The 23,478-nt window shown below is 41.8% G+C and overlaps 2 protein-coding genes across 10 annotated transcripts in view; one reads left to right on the top strand and one right to left on the bottom strand.

Moving 5' to 3' along the window:
• LOC147137969 (transcription regulator protein BACH2-like) overlaps positions 1 to 22,254 on the bottom strand; it is a 52,614-nt gene extending 30,360 nt beyond the window's left edge. For 2 of the 3 annotated variants that reach the window (XM_086049754.1, XM_086049755.1), the window contains exons 1-2: positions 21,977 to 22,254; positions 7,976 to 8,252 (exon numbers count right to left, since the gene is read on the bottom strand). In XM_086049754.1, the coding sequence (XP_085905880.1) occupies positions 7,976 to 8,236 (261 nt within the window). In that variant the 5' untranslated portion in view covers positions 8,237 to 8,252; positions 21,977 to 22,254. The remainder of the gene's footprint in view (positions 1 to 7,975; positions 8,253 to 21,976) is intronic. The other variant, XM_086049753.1, reaches the window with a different exon arrangement.
• Positions 1 to 23,478, top strand: part of gja10a (gap junction protein alpha 10 a) — a 150,212-nt gene that overhangs the window by 76,423 nt on the left and 50,311 nt on the right. For 2 of the 7 annotated variants that reach the window (XR_015089339.1, XM_086049773.1), the window contains one exon: positions 8,030 to 9,252. The exons of 4 other annotated variants lie outside the window; for them this stretch is intronic. The gene's annotated coding sequence lies outside the window, so the exon portion shown is untranslated. Of the gene's footprint in view, positions 1 to 8,026; positions 9,253 to 23,478 lie in introns of those variants that run through there. One more of the 7 variants, XM_086049774.1, reaches the window with a different exon arrangement.

The following is a 23,478-nucleotide window of genomic DNA, read 5'->3' on the forward strand; positions in this document are numbered from 1 at the left end:
TTTTTTATCACCTTAAGAATATCGCCAGAGTCCGCCCGTTTCTCTCTCAGGCTAACACGGAAGTGCTGATGCATGCTTTTATTTCCTGTCGTTTAGATTACTGTAATGCCCTGCTCTCTGGCCTCCCGAAAAAGAGCATTTCACCACTGCAACTACTGCAGAATTCAGCCGCTCGGGTGCTGATGAGAACCAGAGGGCGGGAGCACATTACGCCAGTTTTGAAATTGCTGCATTGGCTCCCTGTGTGCCCACTAGATTTTTAAGTCTATTTAATAAAATTTGGTGATCTACTGTATCAAAAGCAGCGCTTAGATCCAGTAGCACCAAGATTGTGAGTTTTCTCACGTCTGCAGTGCACCTAATATCATGGTTCATCCTAAAACCAGATTGATATTTCTCCAAATTATTATTTGTATTTAAAAAATGATTCAACTGGATGAAAACCAGTTTTTCTAAAATCTTACTTCAAATCGGAAAGTTGGATACAGGTCTACCCCACATAGTCACCCCGAGGTCTCCCCAGTGCGGCGGCCATCTTGGGTAGGGACATTAGCTAGACTGGGGATAATCGCCCGGAGGTCTCCCCAGTGTGGCGGCCATCTTGGTCAGGGAAATTAGCTAGACTGGGGAATACTCACCCCGAGGTCTCCGCAGTGTGGCAGCACTCTTGGTCAGATACATTAGTTAGACTGGGGATGCTCACCTCGAGGTCTCCGCAGTGCAGCGGCCATCTTGGTCTGGGGCATTAGCTAGACTGGTGATTCTCAACCCGAGGTCTCCCCAGTGCGGCGGGCATCTTGGTCAGGGACAATAACTAGACTGGGGATACTTGCCCCGAGGTCTCCCCAATGCGGCGGCCATCTTTGACAGGGACATTTGCTAGACTGGGGATACTCATCCCGAGGTCTCCGCAGTGCGATGACCATCTTGGACAGGAACATTTCCTGGACTGGGATACTCACCCCGCGGTCTCCGCAGTGCGACGGCCATCTTGATCAGGGACATTACCTAGACTGCTGATACTCACCCCGAGCCTCCCCAGTGCGGCGGCCATCTTGGGCAGGAACATTAGGTAGACTGGGGATACTCACCCCGAGGTCTCCCCAATGCGGCGGCCATCTTGGGGGAGGACCCAAAATCAACAGGAAGTGACCCAAATGACCCGAGAATGGACCGGAAGGGACCCAAATGACCCGGAAATGGACCGGAAGTGACCCAAATGACCCGGAAACTGACCGGAAGTGACCCCAATAAGCTGGAATTGGACCGGAAGTGACCCAAATGACCTAGAAATGAACCAAAAGTGACTCAAATGTCCCGGAAATTACCTAAATGAACCGGAAGTGACCCAAATGACCCAGAAATTAACCAGAAGTGACCCAAATGACCCAGAAATGAACCGGAAGTTACCCAAAGGACCCGGAAATGAACCGCAAGTGACCAGAATGACCCGAAAATGAACCAGAAGTGACCTAAATGACCCGGAAGTGACCCATAAGTGACCCAAATGAAGTGACCTGGAAGTTAAGTGTTTCCTTCCTCTTTTCTTGCTCCCCTTCTGTTTTTCTGTCCTCAGTCCAGGCCATTGTACATCATTCGAGATCATTCAACTTCATTCAATTACATTCCACTTCATTCAGTATTATTAAACTTAATTCCACTTCATTCAACTTCATTCATCATTCAACTTATATTGGTTCAGCTTTTCAACACGCCTGCAATTCATACTTCCCAAAAATTCAAATTTTTCAACCTTAAAAAAAACATTTTTCATAGAGTTCATTCAACTTCATCCGCTGATAGTGTAGTGGTACACACGCCTGAGTTGTGTGCGGGCAGCGTGGGATCGATTCCCGCTCAGTGACAGTGTCTATGTGTGCCCTGCGACTGGCTGGCGACCAGTTCGGGGTGTAGTCTGCCTTCGCCCATTGACGGCTGGGATAGGCTCCAGCAACTCCCCGCGACCCTATATAGGATAAGCGGTTTGGAAGATGACATGACATGACATTCAACTTCAACCCACTTTATTCAACTTTATTTAGTATTGTTCTACTTTATTCAGTATCATTCAACTGTATTCAGTATCATTCAACTTTATTACACTTTATTCAACTTCATTCGGAAGTTTCTTTTCAGCTTCCCCCGCCTTCACACGCAATTTCTCCAGAAATTGCATATTCTAGTCTTACTGTGCTATTGCTTCATTTTTGCCACTCCAAAACTTTGGCGTTCCGTTACTTCCACATACTTCATCCGATTCACCCTGTTCAAATTTTAAACTATTCCAAAAATTCATGCCATTGAGGCCATTTTTTGTTTTCAACCCTTACTTACGGTTCCCCCAAAATTAAACCTTTTTCACCCCAAAAAAACCCATTCATTTCCAATGGCACATTCAATCTGTAACTGCTTCCACATACTTCATCCAATTCATCTCGTTCAGATTTCAAAATATTCCAAAAATTCATGCCATCAAAACTTCTACTTTTTTACCCCTAACATTTACGGTTCCCCCAAAATTAAACTTTTCTCACCCCAAAAATCCCATTAATTTCCAATTGCACATTCAACACTTCAACATTGGATCCGTTGGATCGATTCCCACTCATTCCACAATTTTTCAGAGGTCATTCAACTTCATTCAGCTCATTCAACTCACATTGGTTAAGCTTTTCAACACACCTGCAATTCATGCTTCCGAAAAATTCAAATTATTCCACCTTAAAACCCATTAAAAAATTCACCATTCAGTCCCACTTGCAATTTCAACATTTTAATTTTTCAGTATCATTCAACTTCATTTCAATGCATTCCGCAGTTTCTTTTCAGCTTCCTTCGCCTTCACACGCAATTTCTCCGGAAATTGCATTCTCTAGTTCAGATCACTTTGCTATTGAAATTGACAGCTTAAATGATCTTACTAATATTGATTGATCGACTGCAATTTTTGATACTGTTTCTCACCAACTACAAAGTGTGAAATTTACTCAGCTAAATAAAGTCCCTAAAGTCCTTCTTGAGGATTACTACAGAACAAGTGAATCATCTAAACACTAACTGTAATTGATGAGAAATTTAAACATTTAAAATAGTTAAGCTTTTCAACTGTTCAGTATCTTAGGGCCTATCACACTTCCAAAAATTGTATTAGTATAACGAATATGTGTCCTAGTTAGCTGGCCTAAACGCACAGCCATGAACCTACTCTACCCTCTTGCATTACAGAATGGTAGCTGCGTAAGTGTACACGTTTGAAATTGCCCCACTGAAAATGTGTCTAGACAAAAAATATATAGTTTACCGCTATGCAGTGTGATTTCAAGAAATAGAAACTAAGGCTGTCATAAATTAGAATCAATTATCATATCGATCATTACATCGATTACTCAAGTAATCGTAGGTTGTCTCACTTCTTTTAAAAATCACAAACATGGCCACTGTGGGTCGTAGCCGACTACAAAACAGAACAACAACGAATGAAGCCCTCTCTAACGCCCTTTTACTCCACTGGTGTCGCGCACACCCCTCCCTTCCCGTGCGTCGGGTGATGCATTCAAAAAGAAAACAGCAAAAAACAGCATTACCCAGCCAAAATAGAACATGATGTGGAACCACCAACACATTACATTACATTACATTACAGTAACAATAAAAGATCCAGCCGCGACTGAAACGCTTGCCTGCTCTTTCTTTTTCGTTCACACTTCCCAGAATAATCCCATCACTTTAGACTTGGAGTACCTAAATCCGGTCCTTGAGGGCCACTTTCCCCCATGTTTTAGTTGTCTCCCTCCTCCAGCACACCTGATTCCAATTATCAGCAGAGCTTGCTGATGAGCTGATCATTTGAGTCGGTGTGATGGAGGAGGGAGACATTTCAAACATGCAGGCTAGCAGCCATCCAGGACCAGATTTTGACACCCTTGCTTTACACTCACAATCGTCACTGCTCAGCTCTTAGAGATGACACACGTGCAGCTAGCTACGTTAAAATAAGATAAAATAAGATAGCTGGAAGCACGTCCGCCTCACAGTTCAGAGGTCGTGGGTTCGATCCTGGCTCCGGCCTCCCTGTGTGGAGTTTGCATGTTCTCCCCGTGCCTGCGTGGGTTTCCTCTGGGCACTCCGGTTTCCTCCCACATTCCAAAAACATGCATGGTAAGTTGATTGGACTGTCTAAATTGCCCCTAGGTGTGATTGTGAGTGTGGATGTTTGTCTCTGTGTGCCCTGCGATTGGCTGGCAACCAATTCAGGGTGTCCCCTGCCTACTGCCCAAAGACAGCTGGGATAGGCTCCAGCACGCCCGCGACCCTTGTGAGGATAAGCGGTATGGATAATGAATGAATGAATGAAAGATAGCTGGAGAGGCTTTAATGCACTGAGTGGTCACGACAATTCAGTGCAAGATGCTTGGCCCCCGTTAAGTAGTGATGGGGCGTACTGTGACAAGGATTAAGCTTATTCAGTGTTAATTAACTCCCCAGAAGGAAGTCAACCCAAACATTTTTTTTTCCAGAATATTTTCTATGCAGACCCACTAGTCCAAACAGGGCATTCTGATTAATATTGCGTTTGTAGAATATGAGAAATCCACCCGTTTTTAGCTAGCTCAGGGGGCAGCCATTTTGTCACTTCTGTTGACTGAAGATGACATCGAAGTTGCTCAGGGTTCAGATAACGACCAATCGTGGCTCAGCTTCAGAAAACAGGTGAGCCATTTTCGTTTGCCTCCATCCAGCAGGCAATGAGCCAATCTTCCTCCTGATGGATCTCTAACCCATCCTTTAAGTTTACAGCAACAGCGCATCCGGTTTGACTTTGCTTTCTGTTGGATGAGGAAGAACTGAGTAAACTACGGCCTAGTATGATTCGGCACAGGAACTTTTCACCTGTGCACACAGCAACATGGTGTCTCCCTTCACATTTCTTACAAGATACATTTTTGGTTTTACAGTATTTTGCAATGCATTTCGGAACTAAACACACAAAACACCTCCCCGTTTTTTTTTAAATCCGTCCTTTCTGTCTGCCATGCAAAAATTCAAATCTTGTCTGAAGATTGCATGACTGTCCCAAGCCAGTGTAAAGGTGGAGGTTTGGGTGGTGGGCCAGCACCACACCCGTGTAAAACAACCAACCTACTACAGAAACAGCAAGAAGAAATCCAAACAACAACCACACATCAACAAAGGCAACCCCAAATTTTTGACAAGATGGAGACAAACCAGCAATGGCTCTCAATCGCTGATTCCTACCCATATTGTCTGCGCAAAATAGATTACAAGAGTTGCAACATGGAATGTAAGGACCAGTGAAAACTGAAAGAAGAATTGGCAGGCCATGTAGTACTGAGAATGAAGGGAAATTGACATGCCTTGACAGCCCTGAAATGGATCCTAGAAGGCAAGAGAAAGCCGGGGCAGCCTAAGAAGACCTGGCGAGCTACTTTCAAAGATCTGAAAGAAATGAAAGTCAAAAGGCTGACATGCAATTGGTTGCAATAAAGAGGATAAAATGGAGAAAACTTGCTGCCCAATGCGCCACAATGCGCCACTGACGCTGGAAGGACTAAGGTCTAAGGACTTTTACAAAACAAACTGTTGTTTGTTTTGTCTGTGGCTTGTGGTATGCAGTACAACTGCAGATTGGATGTTGGTCCTTCTTAGTTTGAAATCATTCATTTTCTGCTTGCATGGCAGGTTCTCAACTTTCTGGAGTGTGTATGCACTTGTCACTTGTACTGCTCTGCTTTGGACCTCTTTCTGTAAGAATGAGACTATTTCAGACACCTTCCACAACTATAATCATCTTCAACAAGATTGGGCATAATAGGCTTCCATAGGTCTCTGACACTACACCTAATGACTCCAGACTTCTGATTTAAATCTCACATTCATCATACACAGTGGCTCAAAGCATCCACATCAGATGATCTTTTAACATGCATTAGATTCAACAACTTTCACATATGAGAACATGTCACCATTTCCTTTCTCCCAAATATTTTTTTCAGCAGCTCAATTGCAGCATCAAACTTTACATTTGTTATGATCAGTCCTCCTACAATGGTTGCAGCTTGTCCTGTGAGACAGGCTTTCAAATAAGTGACCTTCTCTCTATTGCACAGTGCATCATCGAATAGCTGCGTCATATTGATTCCAAACCTCTTGCCATAAATTGGCATCGACATCATGTTTATTGAAAATCAACTTTGACAACTTTACCCATACTTTCTGTCCAAATACACTTGCTGAATTAGTCCCTTACTCTTTGTGGTGACGTAATTTGGGTCATGTCATCCTTCTTCCTTATCATGCGCTGTGCACGGCTTTTAGAGAGAATGATTAAATCCTTATATTCCTCTGATATATCAATTTCCTCCAAGTCTCCAAGTCATCCAGTGAAGTTACAAACTCAATTAACTCTGCTCCTTCGAGGATAACATCTCCATCAATTGATCGATGTATGGTTCTGCTTCCGACATTTCGAAGTCAATGCACCACTAATCGTACTCCACTTTAGTTTAATCCTTTGTGCATCGTGATGACAATCCTCCTTCGCCGTTGTGGTCGTGTGCTCTCTTGTTGTGGCTTCTCTCCAGGGTTTCAGCACAGAAAAATGTATTAATTCCACTCTTTGCAAAGACAGGACATCCGCTTTTCTTTGTTCGCTGTCTTTAATTTCAATTTCTTCTTTTCACTGTCACACTTACATGCGCGTTCTTGCTTTCTCGCTCTTATGTGTCTAATGACCGGTACTAGCAAGTGTACAATTAAAATAACTATGGGAAATGTTGCTGTTCTACTTATGTAACCCAACTAATTTCCATCTATTTACAAATGAATATGCATCATCAAATATAAATTCTTAATCCCTCTAAATCTACAAATCAACAAAAATACAATTCCAATAACACACAAAAGAAGTTACAAAGGACTTTTGAAAATCAAAATTTGATGCCCCGCCTGTTATAACTGGTATGTATCAGTTGCTCTGCAGTTGCTTTGGAACTTTTATGCTTTGTCCTTTATGATGTCATATAGGCTTTGAAGTCTTACAGTTTAAGTCTTTGAGTTACACACTGACACATTGTCAGTATGTCAAACCTTCTTGGAGTGAGGATGCACTCGCTTCCGTCCTGATCTCTGTTAATGTTACTTTGTATTTTTCTTGATAAAGACCTTTTACTCTTCAACTTCCGTGTCATATCTGCGAATGGGTCCAAATCCCGATCCACACATGACACCGCCCTCGTCATATAGTAATTTTGTTTTTTTTTCCTGCTCCTGTCCCATGTGTTGAGATGGTACAGCCCAAGTTTGAAGTCAATTGGTTTAAATGTGCAACAATGGTCCAAAATTGTACTTTCAAATACATATAGCTCAACTTCCTGTACATTTTAGGGTCTGGCTACCAGAGACTTTTTTTTTGTATGGCTGAAGGTGCTACATGTGCCTTCCCAATTTTTGTAGCCCTGCGTCAAAAATACCACGTTAGGACTATGTTAAACCTCTGTAGGGGGCGCTGCAATTTTTTGTACTCATGTATGTAAACTTTAAAATATAGTTTTTTTTTCACCATGTGTGTGTTGTCAAAGTTTGGTGAATTTTCGTTCAATGTTTAGGGTCTCAAAAATGCGATTGTTTGCGGAGAATAAAAATAATTAATAAAGAAACAATAGGGACCTCGCAGCAGTCGCTGCTCAACCTAATAAAGAACCGAGAACTAAAATTGAAAATAATAAATAATTGTATTTATTTATTTATTTTTAACTCTTCACATGCCGGTGAGGCTCTGCCTTTCCTTCCTTCCCCAACTGCACTTCACCCATCTCTGTTTGACGGATTGAGGTTAGAACTGTAAACAACACCAAACTTATCCATCCAGGCTAACTTAAGGCCCTGGTCCAGCCATTTTTTTGTAAAACTGATAAGGAGGTGTGTTTCAATACTTTTGCTGATACGTCAAGTTTACCTTGTCGGGGAGGTTAATGATGGGTTCCCCTGGTGGTCCATTGTATCCCAGCAGGGCTTGCAGGAAGTAGCGGCTACTAGCAGCGAGGATGGCCCTGTGTGCTCGCACCTCTCTGCCCTCCACCAACACAGTGACATCACACAGGATGCCCTGTCTCTGCTGCTCCTCAAGGCTCAACAACACATTGGCACAGTGGACTTTGGACTCGTACACATATACAGGCACTACTGCCTCACCCTCCTGCTTGTCACCTGCCGACATCACTTCCAGTGGCACCCTGGATAAAAGATAGCAGAAGAATAAGGGTTAAGCACAATTTATAGTTGTACTGCATATCACAACATTTTTTTGTCTTGTTTTCCCAAATTAAAGCAAATCATACACACTGTACTTCATTTATACTGATTGTGGGAGTTTATTAGTGTATTATTAGACATGAAATAAAGGTAAACATACTTGGTCACATACAATATCCAATGCACAGTGAAATTTATGTTTAATTCAGTCATCTCTGATGAGCAGTGGGCAGTCACCATACTAGAGTACCTTGGTCGTAACTACTGGTTTGGAGTGTCACTATTATTATGTTATGATATTGTTATGTTTATTTTCAACATGCAAATGATGTACATGAACAAGCCAAAAAATTACAAATAAATAAAAACAATATTAACACAAAAAGTACAACACAGAGACAAAACACAATTTGACCAAATGTCCGAAAAGAGGTGGGAAGAAAATATATAAATCACTGAACGCTTTGAGTCCTGAATACATCAAGGAAATGCTGATTCAGCGCTCCGAGATCTGCAGACTTGGGTCAGTAACTGAAACCCAGAGTTCAAAGTAAACACGGTGAAGCTGTATTTAGTTGTTATGTTTCATGTAAATGGAATAAGCTGCCAACAGAAGTGAAGTCAGCCCTGGGTGTAAATGTTTTAAAATTCTGATTAAAAACCTTTATGCCTTACCTTTCATTAAGGTCTTCTAATCATTTTTAATAATCTTTCTTTTTTTTTAGTAATTTTAGAAACCTTTTTATTTTTTTAATTTACTTAACTTTTAAAATGTTTGAAATGTCTAAAGTTTTCTGCTAATGTGTTTAAACGTTGTCATTGTATGTTCGCTTAGTAATTTTGGTGAGCTACTTTTCTTTGCTTAGCTTCTGAATGTCGTCAATTGTTTTGTTTGTAAATGCTTTTAGGTGTTGTGCCTTTGCTTGTGTGAAGCACATTGAGTTGCCCTGTGTGTGAAATTTGCTATATAAATAAAGCTGCCTTGCCTACTAACCAACAGGTTCAAACTGGAGTGCTTATTTGCCCTATCAAATCTATGGTTATGTGATCTGATGAGTCCGCTATATGCGGAACGTCAAGTAACCAAACACTTTATGGCTGGTGTCTTTGAATAGAAGTTACAGTATATCATTTATTTATACAACTATGACATATGTAAACAGCAGAGCTGGGCACTTGACCCTTTTTTGCCCGTCCGGCTGCGACCCTCCACCCTTGAGCCATATTCATAAACATTGTCGGGGGGTCCGACCGGTCCGGCCCAGGGACGGAGTATCATGGTCTCAAATTTGGAGGTGCCAATTCATTCCAACCGAGGATTTATAACTAGTCCACTGTTCCACACACAGGTCGAAAACCACATCGCTTCACCTAAAACAAAGACTCAACTTCTCGATGGACGACCCACTCCAGCACCCCTGAATAGACCTTACCAGGGAGGCTGAGGAGCAATGTTCCCTCAAAGCTGTTTGCTGAGCAATTGCGCACTGCTCTCACCCTCCCAGCGCACACAATGGTGTGCGCCGTCCTCACGAGGGTCGCTGCCGTGCTGGAGCCTATCCCAGCCCTCTTCGGGTAGTAGGTGGGGTACATCCTGAACCGGTTGCCAACCAATTGCAGGGCACATATAGACGAACCATTCATACTCACAGTCACACCTAGGGACAATTTAGAGCGTTCCATTAACCTACCTTGCATGTTTTGGGAATGTGGGAGGAAACGTGAGTACCCGGAGAAAATCCACGCAGGCAAGGGGAAAACATGCAAACTCCACACTGGAAGGAAGCCTGGATACAAATGTGGACCTCTGCACTGTGAGGCAGATGTGCTATAACCATTCACCATCACTTTACATGAATATAAAAAAATAGGGATGTAACAAAAACTGGTTTTAACCTGAAAACCGTTTTTTGATTTAAAAGGTGCTAGTGCATCGAATCGAATCAAATCGTTCCATTTTGAAATCTATCGAGAGACATGTTGAATCGTCTTTTATTGGCGAGATATTATCTTAGAAGGAATTGCCACATTTACAGTACTGACAAATTCATTCAAATGTGTGTAAAATAACAAAAAAGTAATTGCATCATACACTATTGAACTAGGGCGGCACGGTGGTCGACTGGTTAGCACGTCCGCCTCACAGTTCAGAGGTCGTGGGTTCGATCCCGGCTCCGGCCTCCCTGTGTGGAGTTTGCATGTTCTCCCCGTGCCTGCGTGGGTTTTCTCCGGGCACTCCGGTTTCCTCCCACATTCCAAAAACATGCACGGTAAGTTGATTGGATACTCTAAATTGGCCCTAGGTGTGATTGTGAGTGCGGATGTTTGTCTCTGTGTGCCCTGCGATTGGCTGGCAACCAGTTCAGGGTGTCCCCCGCCTACTGCCCAAAGACAGCTGGGATAGGCTCCAGCATGCCCCGCGACCCTTGTGAGGAGAAGCGGTACAGATAATGGATGGATGGACTATTGAACTAAGCCATGCTATACCGAATCGAATCCTAATCTCACTGAGTTGATCCGAACCAAATCGTTCCACTTTCAAATTGAACTGTCCTTGAATGTTTTCGCACCTAACATCGAAAACCGTATAAAATCGTCTTTTGTGGAGAGATGCACACCCCTAATAAAAAATGTAAAATAGCAATAATACAACAACAAAACCAGCGAAAGCAATACATTAAAACACACATTTAATGATCCTAAAATATATACAGTAGACACCGGAAAACAGCAGAGAAGTGTCAAAGTGTCAAAAGCCAAACAATAAAAACGTGTCTTCAAATGAGTTTTAAAAATGGACAGAGAGGGGGCTTAACTAACATTTAAAGGGACACTTGGATGATCTTAACATTGGCACTTATACAATAGGTTTGCATGTAAAAATGACATCAGTACTAAAATCCCCCCAAGACTCTGTAGTGATTTAAGGGCTTTTTTTGTGATTAGATTTACAACAAATCGGCCTGCCCCCTTTTTAGAGCTCAGCTTGTTATTTTTTCGGCCTCAGCGGTCTACGTCATGGGAGGGAATCAAGCGCGGTAATATTGCTCGCTTTGTCAGTTCTGTTGTCTAAAATGGTAAATGCATTTACCAAAATGCAAATGCACATTACTACTCTTGTCCACTTCAACCTGTGAAAGTATCAACGTGTTCAGCACAATAATTTGGATCTATTGACATCAAACGTGAGCTCATCGTGATCACCTTTACAAAATAAAAAATACCGTGGTGATCGCTTCTCCAATTACACAGGCTGAAGCGGACAAGAGCATGAATGCGCACACGAACGCCGACTGGTTATATTTCTGACATTTAGCTATGCTAAACTCGTGTCAACTCTCAGGAGGCAGACGGCGGCTGGGAGTGAGCAGCAGGCAGCCATCAGACAAGCACTGATCTTCATCCCTCCCCGTCTAACAGTAGTATAACGGCACGGCTAATAGCAACAACTAGCTTCAGGCCGTTAAAACAAAAGGCGTTAGCACAACAACATTAGCTCCTTACTGTCCGTCCAGCCTGCGTCAATCTTCATGTCGCGGTGTTGCCTCCCAAGCAGTAGCGTGCATTGTCCCGATACCGCACAGCTTCGGCGAGCTAAGACCTCATCGAACACCGGGGGCTGTCTTGAATGTGCGCATCATCGCGGGGCAGCATGTGCTTTCAGCCGAGTGTGGCCACATTGGAACGCACCATTTCGGCTGTTACATTCCAAATTGGACGGCGTGGTGTAGGTCGAAAAACTGGGGCCATTCCAAATAAATGTGCACGTCTACTCATTCTCACTTCAGTCCCTGTAAATATCCTGACTGGTGTTTAATGTCTCGCCCGTCCTAACCGTGATCAGCAAAGAGTGTTTTTTATTTTTTAGCAAAGAAGCAGTGTGTGATCGTCCCAGCATAAATCTATATAGCTCTGCTCACTTCCACATTTCCTCATCCTCATATAAATCAGCCACGGAGAGGTTAATCCTTTTGGACTGTCTGTATATGCGTGTGGATGGGGCGAGTTTTGTATTTTTTTTCTCTTTTGTCCTACTTTTTTCCATCCCTGGCCCGATTATGTCTTACTTTCATCTCGGAGATCTTTGGTGTATACTATCTATTGCTCATACATTTACAGTATTGAGCATGTATGTATGAATGAGTATTTGAGAAGACTGTATGTGCACTTTGCAGGTAAGCCAGGGGGCACTAGGAGGTGGTAAAGCTCTCTCTGGAACACCAATAGCGCCGCCATAGCAGCCCTAGGAAATGTTCAGATTTGTTTATTTACGTTACTACTAAGAATGGGATGGTAGGCTACTTGGGAAAATTTGGTATACTTTGCATGATACTGTACAATACGACCATATGGACCAAGGTTTTTCAGTTTTTGCTTTGACATGGGCGCTTTGCCTGTTGAGCGAGCATTTGCCCAGTGGCAGTTGCTTCAACTAAGCTTCAGAAAACAGGTGAGCTGTGATTGGTCATTACCTGAGCCCTGAGCAACTGTGATGTCATTTTCAGTTAACGGAAAGTGACAAAATGACCGCCCCCTGAGATAAAAACATGGAATTTTGCTGCTTAACTCATAATCCACAAACACAATTTTAATCAGAATACCATGTTTAGACTCGTGGAGACATATAGAACATGTTATTGTCAAGAACATTTTTGGGTTGACTTTCTATTCAAGCTGTCAGATATTGTACCTGATTTCAAAAGGAGGGACAATGTGGCTTAAATTATATAATTCACCAGTTCTACATGGATTTTTTTTTTATTACAACTGAAACGAATCCGACCAAACATATCTGTTCCCTTGTTTGCATGTTCCATTCCCTTCATCAGATAAACTGTTTTACAACGGTGTGACGTGTACATTGATGTAAAACTCGCATGATTTATCAATATGTTCATTAATCTATTTAGCACAGTAACGGCGATTGTTTTAACACTTTTAATAAGCAACGGTTTGTTAAAAAAACATGAAACAAGTTCTCCCATCACAGAAAAGCTCTGATAAGATGATGCCAGGAGGAAAAAACGAAGGCAAGGTTTATTTATATAGCACATTTCATACACATGCTAACTCAATGTGCTTTACATGAATAATGTACGGTATTTAAAAACATAAAGTAAAATGTTTTAAAACAAAGTACTGAAATAAAACACAGCTCACTAAAATTATTAAAAGAACATAGAGTGCAAGAAAAATATTATTTAAAAATAAATTATTCAAAGTCCTTTCAGATCTTAGTCACAAGCATGAGAAAGCAGTTTTTTATGTGTGATAGGCTAAGAATTCAAGATAGCTTGCAACCCTTTTGGGGATGACAAATAGTTATGCTGCCGTGGTTGCGATAAACATAGAAATACTGCATGACAATCATCAAAATGAAAACAAGGCAACAGAGGAGATTAGATCTAAAAACAGATGCATAAACCACATTTTTAACAAGCCAGGGCAAATTTTTCTGCGAGGAGTGCAAAACTGACCTCACACGAAAATGCCGTTATGGAAAATGGCAGAAACAAGCAAGTTGTCACATACCAACATGCAACTCTTCACTTTGGATATGTTCTTTAGCTGGTAGAGGGCTGTTTTAGTGATTCACTTGCTGTGATTGCTCAAAGTCGGATCCAGATCTATGAGTTTCTTATTTTTCTTAAAGTAGTGAACGCAAACATTTTTTTTTCTAGAATATGTCCTATGCAAGCCCGCTAATTAAAACAGGGCATTCTGATAAATATTGTGTTTGTGGAATGAGTGTTAATCCACTCGTTTTTAGCCATCTCTGGGGACGGCCATTTTGTCTTCTGTCGACTGAAAATGACATTGCAACTGCTCACAATGACCAATCATCGGAACAATGATTGGAACAATGATTGGTCCCCCAGAGATGGCTAAAACGAGTGCATTTTGCTGCTTAACTTACATTCCACACACGCAAAATCAATCAGAATGCCATGTTTTAACTGATTCAACAAGGCACAATTTGCCCAAGAGACAAGAAAAAACAATGACCAACAGAGGGAGACATCTTACAAACGTCTTGAAACGTTGCCATGCTCTTAAAAGATGCAGTACTGTGCAGTACAGGAAAGAGCTTACAGCAAACCACACACACATCTCTCGCCAGTCTCTGCTTTGTTTGCTCTTGTACAGTCAAGTCACCGCCTGCCTCTCTCCACTTCTGTACTTCTGGTAGCATATAACAAAAATAGGAGCATTCAAAAACTTCATCTTTACCTTATCTTATCTTTATGTGACAGGAGGCAGACTGGGCTATTTAGAGATAAATCAACAAAATGTAACCAACTGAGTTACTGTATGTGTTATTGTCGTGTGTAACTGTAGGAGGGCTTTGAACGAGCCATGTAATCTCTTCTGTTGTGTCTAGTGCTGATTTTCAGAGTATTTGAACCCTTTGCTGCTGCTGTCATGTGTGGGAGCAAACTGAGATTCACAACTGTGACTTCAGAGCTGTAATCCCAAAGTATAACAATACATACTGTAGACGGCAGAGCTGGGCAGTCTATCCCGGGGCCGGAACGGTCCGTCCCTCTGTCCCGGACGGATGCCCATTTTTGGGACGGAGGACGGGGGGGCGACAAGTTTTAAAAAGGGGTCGGACTAAGCAAGGGTGGAGGTGGATTTTATCCGGCCTACTAATCGTCCCTCATGTATGTGATGTGGACACAAGGCGGCCAAAGTTAATCTCAACCAACTCCGCGAAATGGGCAAACGAAAAATTTAGTTTTTTGGTAAAAATTAATAATTTTTATGAATAACAACGGAGGGACGAGGCCAGAAGGGCACCCAGAGGCTGCGCATGGTGGACGGACCGGCAAAAAAGGGTCAAGTGCCCAGCTCTGGTAATTTTACTAAAATTTCCCAGTCCGTTTATCGAGTCCACCAGCATCCGGGGTACCCTTCCACCGTCTGTCTATCCGCCTTTTTGTCCGTCCGGAACAAAGAGTAATCGCCTATAGGCTGGCCCGCCTGTCATTTTAAATGGGCTACCGTTTGCGTTTCTGTCTACAAACTTCAACCAACTTCCACTCGCACCCGCCCACTTCTCTAATATGCATAATTTGAGCTACACATTTAAAGTGTAATATGCATTTTACGAGGTATTTTCAAGAGAAAAACAGCGCCAATTAGGTAAGTATGTAAATAAACGACGCGTCGACTATTAAAATTAATTGTCGCGGATTTTGATCGGCTACGTTGTTGTCTTAGTCGACTAATCTTGCCACCCCTAGTCTCAAATCAAGTAATGTACGCAATGTGTGTATGCAGTTTGTTTACAGCAGCGACATGAGAAAGCGGCTATGGTAAACATGACTTTGCAAATCGATTCTTTTTTTTTTTTTTTTTACATCGTATTGTGGCAGAATATCAAGGAATCTAAGAATGCGGCATCTGTGTGAAAATAGCAGAAAAGTCACAGATATCAAATTCTTCCTCTAGATGGGGTGGGGTGGTCAGAGAATGACCAGGGGTGGCCTGGCCACCACATACTGTAGTTCCGCCCCTGGCACTAGATAGCTACTCATGCAAACCAATGTGCTCCCAAAGGGGGAGACTCTTGCTCGATGCCTAACTTCTTTCACTGGGTGCTGTTAAAAATTAAAATAAAATCAGGGAAAGCAAAATGGGGGAAAACACTTTAACGCTACATCTCCACAACTGAGTATTACACAGTTCTCAATCTGCAGGTTTTCAGCAATTATCTTCAAACATGTCTAATGTAATTAGAAACAAATCTTTGAATTCACTTTAAACAACTTGGACTTTAAAACAAACGCATCAGTAACACATACATATAAAACAACATACCATCATCATAACAACAACAACAGTACTCACTATTCTCTCTGCACAATGGAAATAATTGCTGGAGGTTCGCTTCCAATTTAGCTTGGTGTCGACTTTTCTTTGACATCATAGGCAAGGTGAGTTAATTTGTATAACACCATTCACACACAAGCAACAAGATAATGATTAAAACCAAGATCAGATTAAAACACGAAAACAGCTCAACTCCAGCTGTGTCACACCACTGCCAGGCTGAGGCGCGCTCACTTAAGAAGCCTTTTTGATTATGCTACGCTCCGACTCGGTTGTGAGCGCTTCTAGCGGTGCGATTCAATTAAAGTCGAAGTAGTTCGCGCGGTTGGGTGCGGTTGATGCGTTTGGAGTGGTGGGACTGCAAAGGCACCGCAAATCCGCACATTCGCCAAATTTAAAAAAAAAGTAACTTTGTTTGCGTGTCAGTCGTGGCAGCCAATCAGCTTCAGGAACAAACTACGAGTCCTGTATAGGCGAGTTTGGTGTTGAGATTTGAGAACAATGGTGTTGAAATATTCACTGCGGTCTGAAACAAGTGGAAGTACTCTTTTCTCGGCTCACTGAAATGCTGTGCAATAGTTGTCTACCAAGCAACGTCATGCCCCTCCCCTTCTCCTACGATGCGCGCGAATGAAGCGCCTGCGTCTGGTAAACGCACACGGTCAAATTCCAGCAAGTAAAGCAAAGCCCAGCCTGAAATATGTTTGTACTCCAGAGGTGCCAGACCAGATAATTAACTTTTGGGTATTTTCCTTTTTTTACCAAGAATCCCCCCATCTCCTGTAGAGAACATATAATGAATTTTTATCAGCGTTTTCCGAGATATTTTTTGGGGTCTGTGGAAAAAACAAAAAAAAAAGGTTTGCAGCCCCCCTGAGATATCCTTGGCCGCCCATGGCCCCCCAAGGAAAAATCCTAGCTCCGCCAATGAAAGCAAGGCAGAACACTCACCCTGCGGCTCTGACTGTGCACTATTGAAGTGTCTGTGGGAAAGACTCTGAGCCCTAATTTGCTCCGAGTGAGATTTCATCAGCACTTCATTATTAGTGTGTATAAATGCGTGCGTGAATGGTGATTGTGTGAATAATAGTGCTCTACACTGTACCTGGACAGGCACTCCATTTACCAATTATGTGTAATAAGCATATGAAATGGATTTTTTGCAAAAAAAGTTTATTTTTTTGTAAGTGATTAATTAAATTTACATTATTTACTATGTAGAATAAAACAATGCGAACAAACAATCATTCAAGGCCCAGATTGTATTCCAGTACAGTATTTGTTTAGCTGCCAAATCAATGTTCCTCAGACACTATAATGCTCCCTGAGCTAAACAACAGCTTTAGCTCTAGTTTGAGCTTAGCGACTCCTGCCTAGACAATGTCGTTTTTAAGCAGGGTCCAAAACAACTGACCATCATCTCACCATCTGCTCCATGTCTGCACCAATCACTGCCAACCATGCCAGATGGTTTGCCAGATCTGAGGCAAGGTTACACACCAGATAAAGAAGAAGCGCCAACACTGCAAGGAGATTGCTCATTAACATGACAGAGGTTGCTTAGTTTATGGCTATGACGTATACACAATAACATCCACAGTATGCAGTACTGAAGGAAATAGCATAATAGCATTTTAATAATGTTCTGTTTGTTCTATACATATCTATACACATATACAGGTACAGTATACTGTATGTGCACACACATTTACGTGTGCATACAGTATATATATATATATATATATATATATATATATATATATATATATATATATATATATATATATATATATATATATATATACACAGTAAGTATTCACTAGTAAGGAATCATATTTGCATTGTTCCATCTTCCCTGACACTGTAACAGAATGTCCTTATGTGGGAAACGACTACGGTACATGTAACAACACAAGCAATATAATGCAAAAAAATCATCCATCCATCCATTATCGATACCGCTTATCCTCACAAGGGTCGCGGGGCGCGCTGGAGCCTATCCCAGCTGTCTTCGGGGCAGTAGGCGGGGGACACCCTGAATTGGTAGCCAGCCAATCGCAGGGCACACAAAGACAAACATCCACACTCACAATCACACCCAGGGGCAATTTAGAGAGGCCAATCAACTTACCATGCATGTTTTTGGAATGTAGGAGGAAACCGAAGTACCCGGAGAAAACCCACGCAGGCACGGGGAGAACATGCAAACTCCACACACGGAGGCCGGAGCCAGGATCGAACCCACGACCTCTGAACTGTGAGGCGGATGTGCTAACCAGTCGTCCACCGTGCCGCCACAAAAAAATCATTTTCCCCAAAATTTTTATTCAACAAAAACTGCACTATAAAGTACAGGTATATGAACAAAATACAGTACAGTATAACAGTATAACAAATCCTAATACTGTTGAAAAAAATACTTTAACACCAATGCAGTACAGTACTGTACTTAACTACAAAAAACTGTACTGTATTTTAGTGTTGATTTTTCTCAGACTTGGGAAAAATGAGTCTATTTTGAGTTGTTGTGTTGGCTTCATTCTTTGCTGTATGAAAATGTTTGTCTGCGTATGATACAGTTTTGTTGCTAATTGCAAGTAATTGTCCCGTTGATCATCACTGATGTCGGGAGATTCTTGTGCATACAAAAGCATTTTTGATGCCATCTCCATAGCTTCCTTGCTGGACGGTGGCTTTACGTCAGGACTTTTTCAAAGTCTCGTAGATTTGAGTTTTTCCGAATCCAAGTGTCTCCTGGATGTTTTTTACTTTGTGTCCAGCTTCCCTTAATCGGATGCATTTCACTCTCTCTTCCACGGTCAGTACCGTTCTTCTTCGTTTGGATGCCATGATATACAGACAAAAGTGTAAATGAATACATTTTAAATCTTTCACAATTTCAGTAAAACGCATGCTAAAGAAGTAACTTACAGGTCGCCGTTTTGGATCTGATGATGAAGTAAAGGTTAAAGTTTTTCCGTAATATCGATCGGGAACCGCTTGAGTTTGCGCTACTGCGGGCTTTGCTATGGCTTCCGGGTACCGGTTACAATACCGGAACTTAGTTGTAAGGAATCGATCGTTAATGTAATGTAGTAGTAGAAAATTTAATGCATACGTTTTTGTTCCGAGTGAGGGAATTTCCGTTTGATCTAATGATGGCGTAGCGGTAGAGGTGGGTGATATATATCGTTATCGATATCATCGGCAATCTTGCTTTCACAAAGTGTAATTTTACATTATTGAGTATTAATACTGCCTCTGACTCGAGTCAGTCGACGGCCACAAAGTATGAGGAAATGCTGAAAAATCAGTGTGCATTGACGGCAGAGGAGGTGGAAGTGATAATCATTCGCCGAATCAGCGGGCAGGACCCGGTCACGTGGCTCTGTTTTGCTGTAGTTAACACCCTTTTCCTCATTCTTATTGCTCTAGTAGTTGGCAGTGGTACACCAGCTCTTACTGCAGCTCAAAATGTCACATAATTATGGAATAACAGCAGTGACATTTAAGTGACATAAATATTCCCAAAAATCAATGTAACTCTATACATAATTTTTTGTTCTTTTTTGTTAAATATTCTTATAGAACAGGGGTGTCCAGCTCCGGTCCTCAAGGGCCGCTTTCCTGCCTGTTTTCCAGCTCTCCTTGCTGCAATGCACCTGATGATCATTAGCAAGCTCTGCCTGTTTTCCAGCTCTCCTTGCTGCAACGCACCTGATGATCGTTAGCAAGGTCTGAAGAAGCTTGATAACGATCATCAGGTGCGTTGCAGCAAGGATAGATGGAAAACAGGCAGGACACAGGCCCTTGAGGACCGAGTTTGGACACCCCTGTTATAGAATATCATTATGTTTTGCAGAAGCTGTACTTATCTATTTAAAAGAGATGTTGTTCACAAACGCTGTCTATCCACAATTGGTCTGTGAAGCAAGTGCAGATTTAAAATATTTTTTTGTAGAATATCATCAAATTATCGTTATCGAGTTTTTGGGAAAAATATCGATGTATATTTTTTGCCCATATCGCCCACCCCTATGGAGCGGTCAAAGTTTTTCCATAGTATCGAGCAGGGACTGCTTGAGTTTGCGCTTTTGTGGGTTTTGCTATGGGTTCCGGGTTCCGGCTTCCGTTGTAAGGAATCATTAATGTAGTAGAACATTTCATGTATATGTTTTTTTTCCAGGTGAGGGAATTTCCGTTTGACAGAGGTCCGTAGGTGAGAATACTTACTGTATATACATATCTATATACACATATTGGCCCACGCAATATGCATATCTCAAAGACATGAAATGGAGTTGTATGCTTTTATCTGAACTTGACCAGTCAGACGCAAACTTAAATGTGCATCGCCATCCAATAGTTGAACATTATCTAGGGTAATTACAATTAATTAGTTATGAATACATTGAGCTTGCTTATTTTGCTTGAAAAAGAAAAAGTAATTATTTCATTAGATAATAAAAATTGTATTTCTTTAGGTACATGTTGAGTATCAAATTTCACTAATATCGCTATATTCTAAAACCATATTGTTTTTTCCAATATTGTACAGCCCAGATAGATGGATAGATAGATAGATAGATAGATAGATAGATAGATAGATAGATAGATAGATAGATAGATAGATAGATAGATATACATGCTCACACGCTAATGGCATAGCTGCCTTATAACGTAAAGGAGCTTGAGGCGTCTTTCAGTGGCGTTCCCACAACGTCTGCAGCAAGAACTGTAATAAATATTACATCCGTCACCTCGCATCTAATCCGTTTCTTTGGAGCGTATGTTAACCGCAAGAGGAGGCAGACTTAGCAAGAGAAGCCCCCACGAAACAACAAAGTGCTGCAAGCACAGTGAAGCTCTGCTTTCCTAACAGGAGTGAGGTGGAGGGCGGAAGGCGACAGCAGCCACGAGGGCAGGGAGACAGGTTAATAAGAAAACATAGTTCCAGACTAGTAAACAACAATGAAGGTTCATATAGTCATTTCAAAATTCAACTTTGTTTGATTTTAGCTTTAACACAGTTGATCTCAATAATTCAATTTGCTCAAGAGTAAAATTTTCTCACGTTGCCAGCGCTGACTAATTGCAATTCTGTACAACGTAAAGTATGGGGAAATAGAGCGTATAAACTCTTCGAATAATCAATTACGGCATTGTGAGGCTTTTCCGCGATGGCCGTTGTATGAACCGAACAGAACAGAGGGCGGGAATAAGACGAGAAGGGGGCGGGGGGAGACTTTCCTGAGCTCCTTTGTCCCTTGCCAGCGCCTTTCTGCCCCACAATGACAGAAGGTATAGCGGCACGACAAGCAGATCATGCACAAAATATTTGCCACCGTCTTTTTAGATACGTTATGAACAAGTACTCACCTCGCCAACTTGTGAAAATCCCGGGGCCGTGTGCTCTGGCATGCTGCAAACCGGGTCAGTCCCAGTCTGACATAAGGCACCGCGGACTGGCACTAGAACTTGCCTCTTTATTTTCAACCAAGACATATTCCACTCTTTGTCAGAGATTACAAGCAAAAGGAACGAAACCAACGCCGTTTGGAGCTCCAAGGTTGCGAACACAGCGGCTCAGGGGGACGGGTTTTCACTGAAAACACCTCATGCAACTGTAATATCGCCATCCCTGCTAACCACAACCCTACAGTGGCAAAACAAAATAAACAAGCCCCACAAGGAACAGCTACGCTGTGGTTTAACTGACAAGAGCATGGCTACAACAAAAACAAGTGAAGGAAGCAAGCAAACAAACGCGAATTCGCTGCTCCAGAACGCCGCTTTTTTTGTGTGCATTTTTTTAGCTGACAACTCGTAGTGCTCGCGCATTGTGAACGTAACGTAGCCACAAACTCACCCTTTTTCTGCTCGCCCACGGTTGGTTCTCACAAACAAAAGTACGTCTGCATGGTGGTTAATCCTCACAGTCCTCGAATAACAGGAAGCACGATTTTAATGGGCGTGCAATACAAAGCATCAATCGCTGCGTCGTGGACGGCGTACTGTTCGGTTAGGATGTTACGCCTTTTCTCCTCCAAGAGCTGCATTGTTGACATTGGTTTGCTGACGTCATGGTAGCATCTCATTCACAACAAGGACCAAGCACCCCCCCACGCCCGCCTGCACTGAAGAGGATGCTGCCTGCCTGCCTGTCTTGCTTGCTATCACAAATACAGTCACTCAGGCATCTCATTGTACAGTTTGAATCCATGTGAAGACAGATCTCGAAACAGCCGCTCCCTATACGCACAGAACACGTTGTGCGTGGACACCACATACACTGAAGGCACCACAACAAGTCTTTTTTATTTTATTTTTATAAGCAGCATGTACACAATTGTGACTTTTTTTTGCTATTGTTCAGACACTGCACTACACACGTAAAATAATAAATAATTTAGCGGACAATTTGCATTTTCCTTTCTTTTTTTTTTATAAACACATCGCCATAATTTATGTGCAATTCGAAAATCAATGAAAAACACCATCAGTGATTCTTCACAAAAACGACAATTAGGGTATATATTTTTTATTTTATTATTAAACTATTAGTTTGCAGATAAAGTCTGCAAGCTAGATACTTAGGTCTTTTTTTTTAATGATGCTTTCAAACATCAAGGCAAAATAAACATTCATTCAAGATCAATCAGAGATAATTCACGAAAGAACTGTATTGTACAAACACTTATTTTTCGTAAATTTTAAGGTATCTACATATCGTTTAAACTCAGTAAAGAATACTTGATAATTTGGACAGGATTTGGACATCATCTTGTGTAAATAAAATTTGCCAAGTAGTAACATAAGATATTTGCATTCTCCTTGTTCTCTCTTCTCACCATGACGTGACGTCACACCACTGTTTCCTCCTTGACATCAGTTTATGCAGAAATCTAATTTTGTTGAAATAGACGTGATATGTTCCTTTTGCAAATTTGATTCTGAAACCACACTTAATTTATTTTGTCACTGCCCAGTTCTAAGTATCTAGGTTTTGGAGTGATGTAAGGGACTTTATTTTCACTAATATTGGCAAATGTATAGAAATTATGCCCAACGTTCATATCTGGTTTGGAATCTGAAAATGTATAAATTAGGCATGCAATGAATGTTATTTTGCTTTTGGGGAAATTCCACATTCGTAAGGTACAATTTAATAATTCGTCTCCACTTCTGTTTGAACTGAATTCCTATGTTCATGACCTGTCCCTCATAAAAACAAGAAAAGTGCCACGAGTAGTGAATTGGCAAGGTGGACCCAAATGCAGGACTACGAGACGGGGTAGGTGCAGGTGATTTTAATGACATGTAACAGAGGATGTGACTGGAGACGCAGGGCTGGACGTGACTGGAGACGCA

Source organism: Filicampus tigris, chromosome 13 (genome assembly GCF_054856515.1).
Source record: "Filicampus tigris isolate MCC_2025a chromosome 13, RoL_Ftig_1.0, whole genome shotgun sequence".
Lineage (NCBI taxonomy): Eukaryota > Metazoa > Chordata > Actinopteri > Syngnathiformes > Syngnathidae > Filicampus > Filicampus tigris.